This window comes from Pempheris klunzingeri, chromosome 14, assembly GCF_042242105.1.
Source record: "Pempheris klunzingeri isolate RE-2024b chromosome 14, fPemKlu1.hap1, whole genome shotgun sequence".
NCBI lineage: Eukaryota > Metazoa > Chordata > Actinopteri > Acropomatiformes > Pempheridae > Pempheris > Pempheris klunzingeri.
This window is the reverse complement of record NC_092025.1, coordinates 19198243-19215458: the sequence shown is the minus strand read 5'-3', so window position 1 is coordinate 19215458 and position 17216 is coordinate 19198243. Positions and strand designations below refer to the sequence as shown.

The window sequence follows — 17216 nt, the reverse complement described above, 5'->3', positions numbered from 1 at the left end:
CTTGAACACTGTTTTTCTCATCAATTCTGTCAATTGTTAGTATCATTTCATTGACATTTGCCCCCAAGTTCACCTTCATATAATTTGGTATCTGTGGGAATTTAGTTTCTCCACTACAATTTCACATAAAGTCTAAAACTCAGGTTTGATAAATGGAGCCAGTGATGGCTCTGCAGTGTTGAATGGAGACGAATAAAAAATAATGAGAATCTATCATCTAGCAATGAAATTTTTTTGGATCAGAGGACCTCAACTCCAACCCAGGATGTGCTGAATGTCCACACCAGCAGTCAATAAGTGAGTCAAGTGATGATTGACTTTGGAAGATCATTTTAGGAATAGATACCTTTAATGCTCAGTTTGGGAGTGTTCAGCCTCCAAAATCAGCATCCAAGGACAAGAGGAAGAGCTTCTTGTGAGATGTTAAAATCGGCATTGAAAGATGACGACATGATATTTATTACCATTTATTCATTATTTTTAGACAAAGCTCTGTTCAAGTGTGGTGCTACAGCAGCCATATTTGGTGGTCAGCCATTCAAATGATCAACCAAAAGGAAATATCACTTTTAGCCAGCGTAACGTTGACGCTCAGATGAAAAACTGGAAGCTGGATGTCCGCTTCTCATCAGCACTAAGCCAAAGAGGCCCGCTGAGTTTGGCTAAAGTGGAAAAAAGGGATGATGCCTCGTCTTGAAATGATGATCTATGCACCAGACCTGTTTACGTTGGTAATCTCCGAGCTCTGCGCAATCAAAACATCACTAATTTCACTGCCGATTGGAAACTGTGACATCTGTGTTTTCAACACACTTCAAGGGGGACTGCTTCAAAGAAGGAAAAAAAGGAAACTGGGAAGCATCCATTCCTCATAATACACCCAGTGATGAGAGGGTGACTTCATCCTCATCTGCTCACATGTTTTGAAGTAGATAAATATCCATAGTAGTGGAAACTTTATGCAGTAAATATCATGGATTGTCTGTCTACCAGACTGCTGTTTGTCTGTCTGAGCGCCTGTCCAGGCTGCCTGGCTGGTTGGGTGTTTGGCTTGTTGACATGCAGGCGGACTCTCCGGCTCTGCTCAGAGTTAGAAAAATGGCTGGGACGTCACAAAAGGCTTTCCATTCTGTCAAACTGCCCAGCGTCAAGCTCTCAAACCCCCTCTGATTGATTCTACAGAGTCTGGATGACAAAGTTGAAAAGCACTTCTCTGCTCCTCGCTCAGCGGAAACAGACCTTAACATACTAATGCCACCAGATCTGCTTTATTACGATTGTCCAGGATGGGGAGCTCGCTGGGAGACGCTGGTTGAAGAGCAAGTCCTCTTTTCTGTGGGTTAGACCACATGAAAACATCCAATTCAGAAACACACACACATACTGCTGCTACGAGGTGTGCATGAAGCTTGGAGGTTGAGTGTGTCAGCGTGTGTGTGTTTAATGTAGACTTATCCTGAACACACACATTTACACATCCAGCCTCCTCCAAGCACCTCTCCTGACGGGGTGTGTGAGCTTGTTTTCCACCTTTCCAGCGTGTATCAGCCATTCTGTTATTCAGGAATAACTATTTACGCTGCGGGGGTGACCATCAGACAGGTCCTGGCCACAGACACACACCTCCTCCCCCTTCACACACACTCCGAACGGGCTAAATAATCCCTTCACCTATTTGCACAGGGGAGATGAGGCCACGGCCTCACCTTCAGGGCACTACTTAACTCCTCGAGTCACTCGTTGAGTAATCACAGCATTCTCCTACCTGCCTTCCTACTGCCTAATTATAGTGTGTGTGTGTGTGTGTGTAAGACTCATTATTTAGCAATGCAGGCCTCACAGGTAGACGATTACGCAGGCTGCTGTTGTCGATTCTTACTATTTTGTGGAGCAGGGGTCAGTATTGAGGCCTAATGGGAGGAACAGGAACACACTTGTATTGTGGTTCCAACCAAGCAGGATTACATGCACGTTGGACGCATGAGGTGCATATTTTGTGTTTCAGCAATGGACTCATTTTAAATAATTTGGTCAAATTCAACTGTTTTCCACTGGTGTTTTATAGCTCATTACTGTCTTTTGGTATAATTTAGGTAAATTAATATCAATTTTAACTTTATTTCACACAAAAATCAAGCAAGTGTTGCTCCTGACAAAGTTTAAGCACCTGGCACGAAAAACAAAAGGTGACCAAAACTGGATCCAAACTGTCTGGATTTTTCTGCACCGATTCAGGCCTTATTGTTACATCACTGTGTCTCACCTGTATGTGAAGTACAAATATTGACATGTCCATTTTGACAAAGAGGTAACCTGGTGTGCCCCTGGAAAAAAAAAGAAAAAAAAGGGAAAAACGGCTGACTTGAGGATAGGTGAGAGCCCTCGGCATCTTCGAGAGGCACCTTGGGAAGGAGGTCTGTCCGCGTCCTGGAGGGAGGCCCGGAGCTCCCCTTTAATCCCTCCAGGATCCCTCTCTCAGAGCCGGGCTTTGCTTCGTGCGCAGCTCTTGGCCGAGTTAAAAAGGAAAGTGTAAGGGTGGGACAAATTTCACACTTTCTCCCATGTCTCAGGCCAAAAGAAGGAGCTTGTAAACCAAGTATGTGGAGCTTGGAAATATTCTTCGCCACACAGACTCTGTGGTGGTTCAGCGGTGGGGCTGCTGTGCGTGGGCTGCACATCTCGGCTGTGGACGTTTAAAATCCAGCCCCAAAGTGTTTTGTCTCCTTTCAGAGATCAACTCTGCAGCAAAGGATGTTAATAAGGACGCAACATGGAAACGAAAACACTTGTGACATTTCAGATGTTGTAAATTAAGTTCTTCTTGGTTTTATTTATGACAAGTCTTGATCAGTGATCCAGCCCGTCCGCTGCTCACAGTCCAAATCTACTTTAATCTCGGTCTCGGCTACTTGTGGCCTACTGGTTTACTTTAACTTTTCGTGCCTTTTTGTGCATTAATGCAACCTTCCTGCAGCGTTTCAGATCTGACCCCAATCATCAGTTTATTTGCTTTAGATAAAAGGTTTATTTAAAGGATTTTGTCTCGGCGTTTTCGTTGTTTTGGGTCTGCGTTTCCGTCTGTGCCGCTGCGCTGCAGCAGCTCAGAGACACACAAAGGCCTCAATGTTCCCATCTGAGCATCTTCACAAAACTATGACGATCGTTTTATCGAAAAGAAAAAATGAAATGAAAAAAAAATGGAATTCAGTCCGATTTCCCGCATTTAAGCCACAGGACAAATAAAACATTGGAACAATCAAAATGTTTTTATTAACGTGAACCCCACAGCAGAACAAATCATCTCCTAAATCTGCGTGCAAATATTAGGACATGAACAATTAACAGCATAAATAATCGTCCGGGAACAAATGAGTTTTAGACTGTATCGTTCAGACGGCTTATTGTTGGCCCAGTCATTTTATTATCTAGAGGACAAACAGGATTAGTGCCCGCAGACTTGACTGTCTGCTGTAAATTAGGCCATTAATGGAAATGAGCTGCTGCCACTTCTCAGTTAAATATTGTGATTTTTCAATCGTGTGTGAAAAACAAAAGCAATATGTTAAATTTAAAAAAAAGAAAAGACAAGAAAGGAAAAAAGAAAAAGCAACAGAACCTGGTAGCCCGTGCAATTTAGTTTAAAACTATCATGAATAAATAAATAAATAATAGAAAATGTCAGACTTGTTTTATTCCTCTGTAGCATATGACTGAAAACAAACTATTAATTTTCAAGCCTCCTCGCAGTTCTACCGATCACTGCACAAACTGTACCAAATGATATCACAACACTTTTACGTCTCAGTTTTTCACGCAGAAAATGTTTTTCTTCACAGCCGCTGTCACATACAAATAAAAGAGGGAAACATGAGCAGGTTTGCGCGAGTGAAAATATTCATAAACTGAAATAATAATTTATTTGATTTATCATCATAATTTCTAAGTATTATTATACTTTGATTTCTTTCTTTTTATTATACTTTGAAGATCAGAAAGAGAGACTCAGGGTACGTTTTGGGGATGGAGATGAGGGTGACGCCACGCGAGGATGATAAAGTTGTGGAAATCGACGATGATTAAAAAAAATGGTGACGATGGAGAGGAACATGGCACTGTGATGAAGAGGAGCTTGAAGGAGCAGAAGGATAAAGATGATGACAACGGGGGATGGAGGGGGGGGGGGGGGGGGTGATGGTGTCCACGGCTGAGGTGTGGGGGGGGGTGCGGTGAAGTGACGTCACCACGAGGCGTGCTGGAGATCGCTGGCGAAGAAAACCAAGGCAGCGCCGCAGAGGTGCAACCAAAGCGCTGAATACCGCGGACGCAGCGTTTACGCGCAGCCGACGCATAAAGTGGATTTACTGAACACGTGCATGGGGAAACTCTGAGGCTTTATTCCTTTTTTTTTCTGTCGTCTGCCCCTGCTGGGACCCAACTGGTGAGTAAAACACACACACACACGCGCGCCTCGTCTGTCAGGTGGCTGAATTTTAGCTCAGGGACTCTGTCAGAGGTTTGGCTTGCATCCCGCTTGTGGCCGTTTTACGCTTCAGATGTTGCAAATATCACATGAGTCACACGTGAGTCCCTGTTAAGCGTGATGGAGAAAATTAAATGTTGACAAGTGCAGATTCCACTGAGCAGAGATGTGCTGTGGGACAGTTGGGGTCAGAGAGGCTGCAGTGGATGGAGCTTTAAGCACAGCGACGGTTTCTGAAGTTTAACAGCAGCAGAGTCTGTAGAAAATGTCGTTAGTTGGCAGCTAGAATTGAGTCAGTGCTATTCAGAGTGTGTGAGCATCATTGTCAGGACAGATCAAGCCTACAGCCTACTGTGATATACCCAGTATACTCCAGAGAAATTCTGCATTAATCTCTGACTGACGCCTTAAATGAAGCAAGTGAGTTTAAAGTGCAGGCGGCTGCACCACCGAAGCGTGAAGGGACAGAAGGGAGCTGAGGGAAGATTTACTGAGGACATGAAGCAGCAAAGGGATTCCTGTAGATAAGAGGGGCTGTGTGTGTGTGTGTGTGTGATCATGACATATGTTAACTGTGCCATGTTGGCTCAGGGGTGTAACTGAGGGCCCAAAATGTGAAAATCAGCGTGGAAACGTTTCATATTAAAATAGAGTGACAGTTTAAATGCGTGACGGTATTGGTGACAAGTTTAGGTTTGCTGCTTAGTAAAAGTTATTTTTATAGTTTTGTTGTAGCTGCATTGCCTCGGATTTTTCTTCATATTTTATTGAGAATTCAGAGAGGGACTCAAGAATAATTCAACATGAATAAGACGTTTACAGGATTATTGGTCGCTGGTTTTGAACAAACTTTAATTTATTGTCGAGGACCAACTTTTATTTATTGTGTACGAGCAGAAATCATAGATTATAATTCTAACACTACTCGGTTAAAATGAGGGTAAATATGTATTTGATGTGCAGGAAAAGTTTCCTCTGATACAACTTTCTTGTTTTGTTTTTCAGGCAACTGGAATGGAACTGAATCTGTCGAAGAATGGGGTGTCCTGTGGAGACCCAGGTAGGACTTGGTTACATCACATCGCCTTTGAGAAATGTACAGTTTGATGTTGTTTGTTGTTTGTTTTTTTTAAAAAAAATCAAACTAGAAACTATCATGCAAATGCTAAAATGATGCTGTACTGAAGTGCGGACCCACTGTGGAGGGAGAGTCGGAGCTTGTTATTGCCAGAACATGTTACTGTTAAATCTCACCGCACACCGGCCGTGTGTGTTCACGGGCATCTGCTATTAAGCTTTTCGACCAAACATGTTTGCAATGTGATGAATTAAATCGCGGGGCATTTACGACACGCTGATGTGGGGAAGTATCAGATAATGAGATGCAAATGGGAGCCTGCGGAAATCAGCTGAGCGCAGACTGACACATCTTCAACAAAGGTGTCGAGTTTTACTTCCACAGTGATCTGTTTTATTTGGTGTGTCTGGTTCCTGATGATAATAGTTTCCTGGTGCGTTGTTTTGCATTGGATAAAGAAAAAAAGGGGGAGAATATCAGCGAGCCATAAAATAGCTCCATTAAGGAGGACATTTTTTTTCGAAAAGCAGTTTACCTGTAATATTTACTCATAACCAAATAAGAGTTTTCTGTGAACATGGATTTAACCAGACCAAAAAAAAAAAAAAGAGTAAAATGGAGACATGAGAACTTTGGAGAATATATGGGATTTTTTAAAACACATTTTGGCCGGAGAGTAGTTGTGTACAAGGAACATGATCATTTGTTATAATAAAGCAGCTTCTACTTAAAAAGGTCAGATGCTTTAGCAGCACGGCATAAAGTGAAAACATAATTATCACCAAGACAAACTGGCTGAAAGAGGTTCGGACTGCTGAAAAGGTGGTTTGTATTTGTACTTGGAGGGAAATTCGGGCTAAACGCACTCATTAAAGTTCTAGTGGAGTCCATGTGGCTAGACATGAATCAGACTCCTTCTAAAAACCAATAAAAAATGCATACATGTCAATTAAGAAACGCATTTTTGTGTGTGTGACAAATATGGATTTTTTTTTAGGACTAATTCGAATTTTTCAACTCAAGTGATCAAACTTTTTATTTTTCCCAAATAACCACAGTGCACTGCTGCTGGGATGAGTCAACAAAGTGTACAGTGTGTGTGTGTGTAAGTCGAACTGGCTTACAGTCAACGAGGGAGTCATTTGTGGAAAAATCCCCCCCAAAAAAAAAAAAAATTGACGTTTTCTGGCAGCTTTTGGATGTTTTATTGCTGAGCCTCTCTCTGTGATGGTTGTTTTGTTTACACCTGCATCCCCTCTGTCAGGTTCTTTGTTGGTTGTCAGGCTGCAGGTCAAACAGGCCTTGGACCAAGCAGGGAAACCATCACCAAGGAAATAATCAGCTCTGTTCTTCTCCAGTTACCCACCGTGTCCGGTTACATCTCCACTGCTGCTCTGCCTTTGAATGCGCTCGCAAGCTTTAATTTTCTGTGTGCTTTGTTATTTTGGCCCCGTGGTTAGCCTCACTTTGTCGGGTTGCTTTACAGTCCAGAGAAAGAAATACACAACGGCAGTATTTTTTTTTTATGTGTGCTTCGTGTGTGATTAACGGCGCTCACAGAGTTTGTTTTCACTTCTTGGAGGAAAAATATGAGTGTTTGCATTGCCACTGGCCTTTAACCTGTCCTGCCGGATGGAAAGGCTTTTTAAGTCATCTATCACACGCAAGTGCCCTCCAGAGCATGAGGAGGAGCAGGGCGCAGGCGGGGATGTAGGCAGAGGAGGCTGGGTATTTAGATTACCCCCATCTATCTATCAGCCTGTAATATCTGCTGGAGGACAGGGGAAGGTAGAATCACGGGAACTCCTCCATGGAAAGTCTCCATGTGCTGTAAATCCTATAATATTCCACTGGGGACTTCAGGGGTCAGAGGGTTTATTGTGATTCTTATCTACTGTTGTGCTGCTGGAATATTTATATAATATCGGGGAAGGGCATTTTAAGGATACAACTCTACCACTGCTCTTAAAAATATCACCGTATAACGAACCCCCACTTCACACAAACCCAACTCACAAGCACCTATTTTTGAATTTGCCGACCTGCATAGTAAATACCACTTCCTGGCACAAAGGGATAACCAGGTACTAGGTCTAATGATTACATGATTAGGCTTTTTAAAAAACACAGGGTTGGTTATTTCAATTTCTAGATTCTCGGATTTCATAAGTAAATTGAGTTGATACGGCGGATAGAAACACACTGCAGGTCCCTGTGAGCCCCCACTCTCTTTGGAACACACTCTGTGCAGAGAGGCTGAACAAATAGATGGAAAAAGGCAAGTGAGTGATTGTTGAGAGCTTCCACAATTGTCTTTTGAAAGGGGCCTTCGGGGGAGTTTTCCGGTCGGACGGGGATCTCATGTCAGAAGTCACTGTCATACAAAGGCCCAAAATGCTTGAGACTGGCGCCGGTGACAGTCCGCGTCCCAGACGGGGAGGCCTGAGCCGGTGCGCATTTACCTGCCACATGTAGGCTGCAGGCCGAGCGGCAGCAGCGCGGCAGGTCAGCTACTCTCATATTTGCTTCAGAGACCTGAAAATAAACTGATGGTAATCAGGGAAATATGTAAACTGACTAAATGTACTTGGCTTTTGGTCTGGGAGCCAAACAGAATGTGGCCTGATTGGCCATGTAGTCACTCAAAGCTGATTTTCCTCAAAAGAGTTCGTCTGTCTTTGGGTTTGGACAGTTTGACTTGTTTGACAGTTTGTCCGGCAGAAATGTTCTTAATTAAAAAAAAAAAAACATTTCAATGGAAACAAGTTTCTGTGTGTTGGCAAATATTTCTCCTTATTTGAGTTTAAGAAATGCGATTTAAATACTGCGTAAGTCTACTACAGTAAACGATTCAGAGCTGAAACTCTGCAGTAGGTTTGCAAATGCGCAATCACACAAAGCAGATTAGGACGGAAAAGGTCTCTTGTGCGTACAAACTGAAGGCCTGAAACTTTGGTGCGTCCGAAGAGAGTCTAATTATTAAAACAGTAAAATACAAACAAAGTGACTGTTCTCATTGGTGGAGAAATCCCGTCCCTGCTTAAACCTTAAAGTATAACACTCAGGCCTCACCTGGCGCCATAAGGACCTCTTACTAATTGAAAGAAAGAGGTTGACCTCCGTGTTCTGTGACCAGCAGGCGCCGCTGCGTTTTCTAACAGAGAAAAAAAAAAGTTTGTAAAAATCGTGCCATTTCTACTGCAAATGTTTCAGTCCAGTGCGGCAGGCTGAGATCAGCAAGTCGACATCTGGACGCAGCTCAGCTGTTCTCCACACAGGCGCATGAATGTTCAGAGGGCCACAGTGCACTTAAACTATCAGTGTCAGCAGTGTGCATGTCAGGGATAATCTGACCCGAAGCGCACAGAAATGAAAACATCTGATTTGAAGTTTTGGTTTTTCAAATTCACTTACAGCCCTTTTCCACCTTTATCTAAACTGCACCACAGATCTTGGTTGGGTTTTGGAATCCTAATTGCCTGGATATTTTCAGTGGAGAAAAACAGATGCAACGCTGCCTGTTCAGGGACGACTGCAACTGGCCACCACTGGCTGCTGTTTGTGCGTCAGCGCCAACAAAACTGACTGAAAGGCAAATCCGTCACGGTCAGTTGCCCAAATCAGGTTATCTTTGAATCATATCATAGTAGCGGAGCGTCAGTCGTGATTGGAGCTGTGCTGAGAGGTTGGGATCCGGCAGTGTGGTCTGATCATTGAGTTTTAATTTGTATTTGATAGGTTTGGTCATAAACCGGTGGCTGTTTGGGGGAAATGTCAGTATTATTCATTTACCTGTTGGGTAGAAGACAGCCTGGTGTTGGCCCTGCAGGCCAGCTGCAGCGTCTGTGCAGGCATTAGTCCTGATTGTTTATTTGTGGTGAAACAATGAGCCGATACAGCGACACATGTCAGTTTGAAGTGCGCGTCATTCAGACACACAATCTTCATATCAACGCGCACCTTTTCACACCGAGGAAAAACTAACAGGGCAGGCCCGTGATAGATGGCAAATGTTTATTCAGCTCAGTACATATCTGAGATACACATTATGTGGAGTGTGTGTGTGTGTGTGTGTGTGTGTGTGTGTGTGTGTGTGTGTGTGTGTGTGTGTGTGTGTGTAAACGCACCCAGCTGCGTTGCGCTGGACAAATTTCAAACATGCCTGCACGAATAAAAGGCACATTTTACTCCTAAAGAGCAAAGCCTTGATTTGCGCGCTCCCGACAAGCGAGAAAGAGGCAAATAAACGCTGCAAAAAGTGTCTACGTTAAGCATGCGGTCTAAAACTGAGCTCTGGGAGTCTATCAACGAGTAAACTCACAAATTCAATAAGTGCGAATCGGCCGTTTTGGTCAGATTCGGCTGCTCTGTGATCTCACCCCACCGGAACCTTATTGAAGACATTTGCTCATTTGTACTCGGCAAAACCACCAAACGTCTAATTAATTATTTGCACTTTTTTTTTTTTTCATTTGTTGTAGCTTGACATCAGCGTAAGTATCTTGTTTGGGTGGATATTTTCTTGCAGCGGGCAGGCTCAGTGGGTGGGACTCGCTCGTTTTGGGGAGGTTAAACGCAGCAGATGGGTGGGTCTCTTGTGTGGGTTGGAGAGCCGGAGCTTCCTCTCGCTCACAGCGGCCAGAAGCTTTTCCCTGCAGCGGAGAGAAGGAGAGCGCACTGGGCCGTCACCGCTGTAGAGGAGGAAAAGAGGGTCGTGACTTTTCTTTTTTTCTCTCTCTCGTGGAGGAACAAAACTCTGGTGGAAATTCTCCTTGTGTGCTTCATCCTCTCATGTCGCGGTGTGTGTCTGGCAGCGGGTGGATTTTTTAGCTGCTGAGGAAGTCTTTGTGCACTCCAAGATTCACCCCCCGTTTCCTCTTTGTACGCATCCTTCTCTTCAAAGGTGGGATGAATTTGGACAGAATCGCAGAGGCTGTGAGAGCACCGCCGCCCCGCGACGTGGCCCCCGCGTTTCATTTACCCAGAACGTCAAACAGCAGTCGGGAAACTTTAGAGAACTCGAGCAGCGAGTCTTCAGACACAGAGTTGGCAGGTACACAGTCAGAGTGCTTTTAGCAACTCGATTCCTTCTTCTGAGTGCAATAACAGTTTATTTTACGTCTCATTTAGCACGTTTACGGTGGGCTGTCAAAGAGGCATCCCTCCACTTTAAAGGTGTCTGCCTTTTAGTTAACCTTTCTGCCCTAGTGTTTGCTTATTCTCACTGCAATGGAGATTTATGTCCTTGTGTTACGATGCAGCATGCACATGGATAACTTTAATCAAACACCGCTTGCATTACATGCCAGTTCAGTCGATTTCTGCCGCCTCCCCCAGTTAAATGCACATAAATGCGACAGAATAGTCTAATTTTGGTGCAGTTACACCCCGTTTTGTGTTTATTGCGCTGGCTGATCCAAACGCTTGGCAGGATCCAGAGATCTGTCAGGGAAAAATGTGCAGAACAGCCTGGCCTGCTGTCAGTAAATGCATTAAAACAAACTATAAATATTGGGCCCATCCACCAATCTAAACTGAAAGCCAGAAGGTCTGTATTAACAATTCTTGGAGAGGGGCTTTGTTCTTAAACATTTTTAGAGAAAAAAAACGTGTCTCTTTCTTCTCTTAAGTCCACATAAGGAAGAAATAACAAATATCAGTCAGTGTCATTTATTTCTCATTTCCTTTTTTGAAATTATTCTTTGGGCTTAAATCAAACATTATGGAGTGGCTTAAGTCTTTTTTTTTTATTTTTGGCAAACATTCAAGAGCTTTTCCCGTTTTGTGATTAACCTTTGCACGTGTTGACCTTTCAGTTTAATGAGGCAATCTTGTTAGGACACGAATACAAGATAGCAGTTGAGAGATAAGAGTGGGCAAACCTCGTCGTAAAGAAAGTAATATGGATCTATCAACGTAAACCGAGGCAGAAGCTAGTGTGTTTGAAAGAATCGAGACAAAACTCCCAGACATGTTTGTAAATATTTGGCTTTAATCTGTCACTTCTCTTTTGAGGCTTATTTTTTATGAAAAACTTTGTATATAATTTCTCTGGAGTTGTGGCTTTGCTTATTTCATATTGACGGGCCTTTTCTGGCCTAGTTGACCTTAAGCTTTAGTTTTTTTTTTTTGCACGTTGGTGCACCTAATTTCAGTCTAAAATGCTGAACTGTTAATGTGCAAATACTAACTTTTTAAATGCAAAAAAGGTTCTTCTTTGCATGCCATCCAAAGTACCCTATTGCTGTACCTGAGTGGTATTTAACTCCGACTTATGATCCACAGAAAAAGAGAGGAGCGCTGAACACAGGAGCGATGACGGGAACGCGGACGATCCCAAGAAGAAGAAGCAGCGGCGACAGCGGACTCACTTCACCAGCCAGCAGTTGCAGGAGCTGGAAGCCACTTTCCAGAGGAACCGCTACCCGGACATGAGCACCAGGGAGGAAATCGCCGTATGGACCAACCTGACCGAGGCCAGAGTCCGGGTAAGAGGCCAGGCCGCCGGCTGTGCGTAAAGTGTGCGTAATGCGTGCGTAAAAACGATTTGACAAATAAATTAGAGCATTCTTGGGTGGTTCTTTTGGCTGAGATAAATGAATAATGTCAACATACATGAACCAAATAAATAAATGAGACGTTCAGCAAAATACCCAGAAATAAGCAAATAAAAATTCTAACATTTCAAAATTAATTGCAAAAAACTTTCAAGTCAGCGGCTTCATATCTTGGTCACATTGTGTCTGATGCGTGCGCTGAATTAATAGTTTCTCGTTCCTGCTAACATCTTGACGCAAAATCCACTGATTTCTCTAATCTCATTTTAATTACACGCTGTGGAAAAATCTCTTCCTCTGAGGACCCGCTTTACCAGCATTTTTCTTATTTATAACATCACCCAGTGTTATATTATATGTGGCATTGAGGTCTATACAATGTCGATTTTTCCCTGAATCACTTTGTCCTGTTACTGTCTTCTTACTGGATGAAAGAGTGACAATCCAGTCTGAACAAGTACATTACTGCAGTGACTTTAAAACAATCCAGGAACAAAATGTGTGACATAATTCAGAGACACGCAACTGGGGGATTTTCAAAACTCCAGCATTAACAGACGTTAAGTTGCAGTCATCCCTGACTGTCAGCCTCGGTGTATCCAAAAAGTAAGTCCTCCATTATTAAAACACGTGCGTAATTCTCAACAACCGGAGCGAAGTTCTGACACAAGCAGGACGAAAACTGCACGTTTTACAACACGTTAATGTTGAAAGTTTAGCAGAAAGCCAAGCTGTCTTTGACCATATGGCTCTGTTGGAAATGACGGAGCCAATGGGGAGGATTTGTCATTTGATGACATCACCACCAGTCTGGACCCTTATTTGTCCCCGTAAAGGAGCCCCTTCATGCAGCCAATATTACCTGGAGCTCTGCACTGTGAACAGAATAGGCTTTATTCTCTTTACACTAAGGTGAAAGTGCATTTTGAATGGCATCTCTCCAAAAAAAAAAAAAAAAGTATGCTGCTATTACCGCTGTTTTCCGGTGCTGCTTTTACGCGTTCTGTTTTGAAAGACTAGTTAAATTAGAAATGCAAATTTACACATTTAAAAAAAATACAATGGTAGAACGAATTTACAAAAGTTTGAGTGTTGCAGGAAAGGCATGTTATATTTATTCAGGGTGGATGTTTAAACATGCAGGTAGTAGCATAGTTCAACACATTTGAACTATATCTGATTAACCAACGTAAACTATAAGAGATTTGAATTCTTCTAATAAGACAACCTTTAAAGTAGAAAATAGCTGACAATAAGTTTTCTTATGACTGGCATTTTTTAGTCAGCCAGAGTAAACACTACAGTTTTTTCACAGGTATTCATGCTGGCTGCGCTTTTCTCTGAAGATGTGGATGTAAAAATCGTGCGTTAAACACAGAACAATTGCAGTTGGTTTTCATTTACAGCAACTGGCGCCTGGCGGCGCGTCCTTGCAAAATCCACCGTCTCGGATTGCATAAATATGCATACAGCTATTTAAAGAGCAGGAGGCAAACGTAAAAAGTCTCAGAACAAGTTATAGAGTGCTGGATGTTCATTTCTGGGGCCAAGAGGGTGATTTAGTAACAGTGCAGCCTTTTATTTTGGCGGAATAAAAAGAAAACATTGGGAGGAGCGACGACACAGCGCATGACTGAATATTTCAGTATCCGAGCGTTTGATAACATGTTTTGACATTTTTAAGTGTTTGGACTTGACCTTTCAGGCTCATCGGTGTTTAATCGAGCTTGACAGATAATAGATTGAAACTGAAGATATTTGTGGGCTCAGCTATTTTGAGTATTGCGGGGTTTTGCTTGTTAACGTGACATTTAAACCCATGGTACTACTGCCTTTTTTTGTGGTTGCTCGGTAGGAAACTCACATGAGCAGAGGCGGTGCAGCGAGACGCAGCCTGTCCGTTTCCTCCGCTACTCTGTCAAATCGCTCATGTCTTTGTGGACAATTTGTCCGCAGCACCCTGCTCTCTGCGCCACTATTAATAGCCTCCACGTCCCGTCTGGCCATACAGTTTGTAAACTGTTTCTACTGCGAATTAAAAATGACTTGCAGAGTGCCGACTAACGGATATTTTGTCAGGTTTCGATAGTGCGTGAGGATTTCCAGAGGCACGTTTTCTGATTCATTTACACTCCGTTTGATTCATGCTGTAAACTTGCTTTTATTTGGGGCAGTTTAACCTACATCCTCATATATATGCACACACACGTAGGCGTCAATTCAACCCGCACGCAGCACAGAAATACGTGTATTTTCATTGCTAAACACAAGGTAATAAGATTTTAAATAAATGCTATGGCTGAATATTTATTTCCCACACATCTTTGGCTCTGGCTTAAGTCCAAACATATTTGTCCGATTTCTACTATTTTATATTTGAATTATGTACTTTATTAAACAACATTCTTTTATTGGCTTACATTTTCTATCCCTGTGTATTTTTATTTTTTTTTTTAATTCGGTCATAATATGAATTACATTTTAAGTTTTTATATAGTCAAAATCTTTAAAATTTTAGGAATTTTTATTTGTGACAGCTGTGGACAAAAATGGGTTATTTAACCATGTTTCTGTCCTTCCACACTCACCAGAGCTGCTTCAACACTTCCTGCGTAAATAACTGAACTCAGAATACATGTGGTTTCTAAAAAACAAGGCTTTAGTAAATAGCCACTTTTTAAACAAACAAAGCAACAGTTTGGATTTAAGATGCTGTCGCTGGTCGCCTTCCAGATTTTGTGATTTTGAGCAAATTAAAAGGGAAATTTCACCGGGTTAATTCGACGTTTATGTCTGTACAGTACAGGACTCTGCAGCTGCTCCTTAAACCTAAATTTGGGTTCTGGTGCAGCGAAGCGGACTGATTGTGAGGATTTAAGCTGGAAAAGACAATTAGGGCGTTTGGTCAGTTTGATGTGCTCACTGGGGAAAAAGAAATGAGCCAAACAGCTCTAATAGAAATCCCCCAGTCAAGACTTGGGCACTAAAAACAGATTTTTATGACCGTGTATAAATGTATAGAGTCGACCAAGAGATGAATAAGCATGTGGGTGTGTTTTTCTCAAATCATAACTGAAAATACAGTCTAGGCCTTTTTCTGTGTTTACAGACTGCTGCACAGAAATCTTTAGGTTTGAGGACATTAAGACAGATGTATTAAAGGTCTCTAAATGTCAGACTGCAGCTTTAGTGCCTCTAAAATATTTAACAAAGAACTTACAAGATGCACGTTAATTGAAACAAATACCATTAATTAAGAGTTTCTTTTTTAAAAATATCCCCCACATTGTATTTGTGCGCGTTTTCTGTGGCTTAAACAACAGACCACCCTGCAGGCGCGCCAAAAATCGGTTTGATACCCTCTGCACTAAAAGTGCGTGGATTTATTTCCACTTTATTTCATTTTATAGGGACGGTGCAATTTAACAAAGTTCCAGTACAAAGCTTGGCACTGATGGGATGCACAAAGAGTTTATAGCTATAAAAAATATATATACACAGATGTCTGTAAATGACAATTTCATATTATTCCAGCAGTACCAACTACAATTTATGTCATTTAAAGAAAAACGTGCACAGCGTCATTATTGATAGAAAGTTGGATTTGGACGCAGCTCGTCTGTTTGAGATTTGATGCTGTGAGACAAAAAGGAACCCAAATAAAATCCTCGTGGTGACATCTGTGCTCCACTACTGTTGGTGCCCACAGTGCTAACCGTGTGTGTGTGTGTGTGTGTGTGTGTGTCCGCCAGGTGTGGTTCAAAAACCGCCGGGCTAAGTGGAGGAAGCGCGAGAGGAACCAGCAGATGGACCTGTGCAAGAACAGCTACCTGCCGCAGTTCAGCGGCCTCATGCAGCCTTACGACGACATGTACCCGGCGTACACCTACAACAACTGGACCAACAAGGGCCTCACCCCGGCGCCGCTGTCTACCAAGAACTTCACCTTCTTCAACTCCATGAGCCCCCTCACCTCACAGTCCATGTTCTCGGCGCCCAACTCCATCTCCTCCATGACCATGGCCTCCGGGATGGGCCACTCCGCCGTGCCGGGCATGCCCACGCCGGGCCTGAACAACATCAGCAACCTGAACGGGATCGGCACGTCCGGGATCAACTCGGCCATGTCGTCGTCCGCGTGTCCGTATGGGCCTCCCGGCTCTCCGTACAGCGTTTACCGGGACACTTGTAACTCCAGCCTGGCCACCCTCAGACTCAAATCCAAGCAGCACCCAACTTTTGGATACAGCGGCCTGCAGAGCCCCGGGTCGAGCCTGAACGCCTGTCAGTACAACAGCTGACGGGACTAAAGCGGGTCTGAATTTTACAAACCTATAAATAAATATATATGTGATAAACGGACACGGTGTCAGAGCTTGTAGGCTACCTGCGGATGGGAAAAAAAAAAAAATCAAAGACAACTAAACTGGATTAGTTGCAATCATTTTTCAAAAAAAAAAAAAAAAAGAAAAAATGGATTATGCGGGTTATATGTGTTTACCAATGAACTTGCACAGCAATTGAAATGTCCAGGTTTTTTGGATTTTTTTTTTTTTTTTAAATGAAGACGTGTTACATTGCTGCATTGTATATATATAAATGTAAATATATACAGGCCTAACATATGAAAACAGACGATGGGATTTCTCTTTTTTTTTTGGTTTTGCTTGCTTGCTTTTAAAGACTGCCTGAGTGGGGGAGGGGAGGGGGGGGGTTCTCGACCAAAAGACTGATTTGCAAGAAAAAAAAATAAAGTGTCGAGCATATCATGAATCCAGACTCAAAAAAATAATAATAATCTAGCCTATATTGTACATATTTTATACTGCTTCTGTGTGCTTTATTTCCTGTCTATGCAGGGTGCCACCGGCCCGTTTGACTCCATGACGCCTCCCGTTCAGTGACTTTACTTTGAAATGTTTTTCCATTTTTGTTTGCTGAAATAGAAAAAAAAAAAAAAACCCGCATGTTTAACTTGAGTGCAACGTGTTTTGTACGATAATGTAAGACTTTGCAGAAGTTCATTAGCCTAAACTGTATACAAAAAGGTGATTCAAAGTCCTCATGTGTTTATGGTAACATGTTTGTTTGAATAAACTCC

At 42.7% G+C, this 17216-nt stretch overlaps 1 protein-coding gene across 2 annotated transcripts; it reads left to right on the top strand.

The window, feature by feature from the left end:
• Positions 1-4340: 4340 nt before the first annotated feature.
• pitx1 (paired-like homeodomain 1) lies at positions 4341-16782 on the top strand. Of its 2 annotated transcripts, XM_070843485.1 has the most exons (4): positions 4341-4438; positions 5486-5540; positions 11844-12046; positions 15868-16782. In XM_070843485.1, exons 2-4 carry the CDS (start codon positions 5495-5497, stop codon positions 16414-16416), a joined length of 798 nt encoding a protein of 265 aa, XP_070699586.1. In that variant the 5' UTR covers positions 4341-4438; positions 5486-5494; the 3' UTR covers positions 16417-16782. The 2 variants fall into 2 exon arrangements, with proteins under 2 accessions (XP_070699586.1, XP_070699585.1); XM_070843484.1 differs by lacking the exons at positions 4341-4438; positions 5486-5540 and adding an exon at positions 10206-10611.
• Positions 16783-17216: the final 434 nt, after the last annotated feature.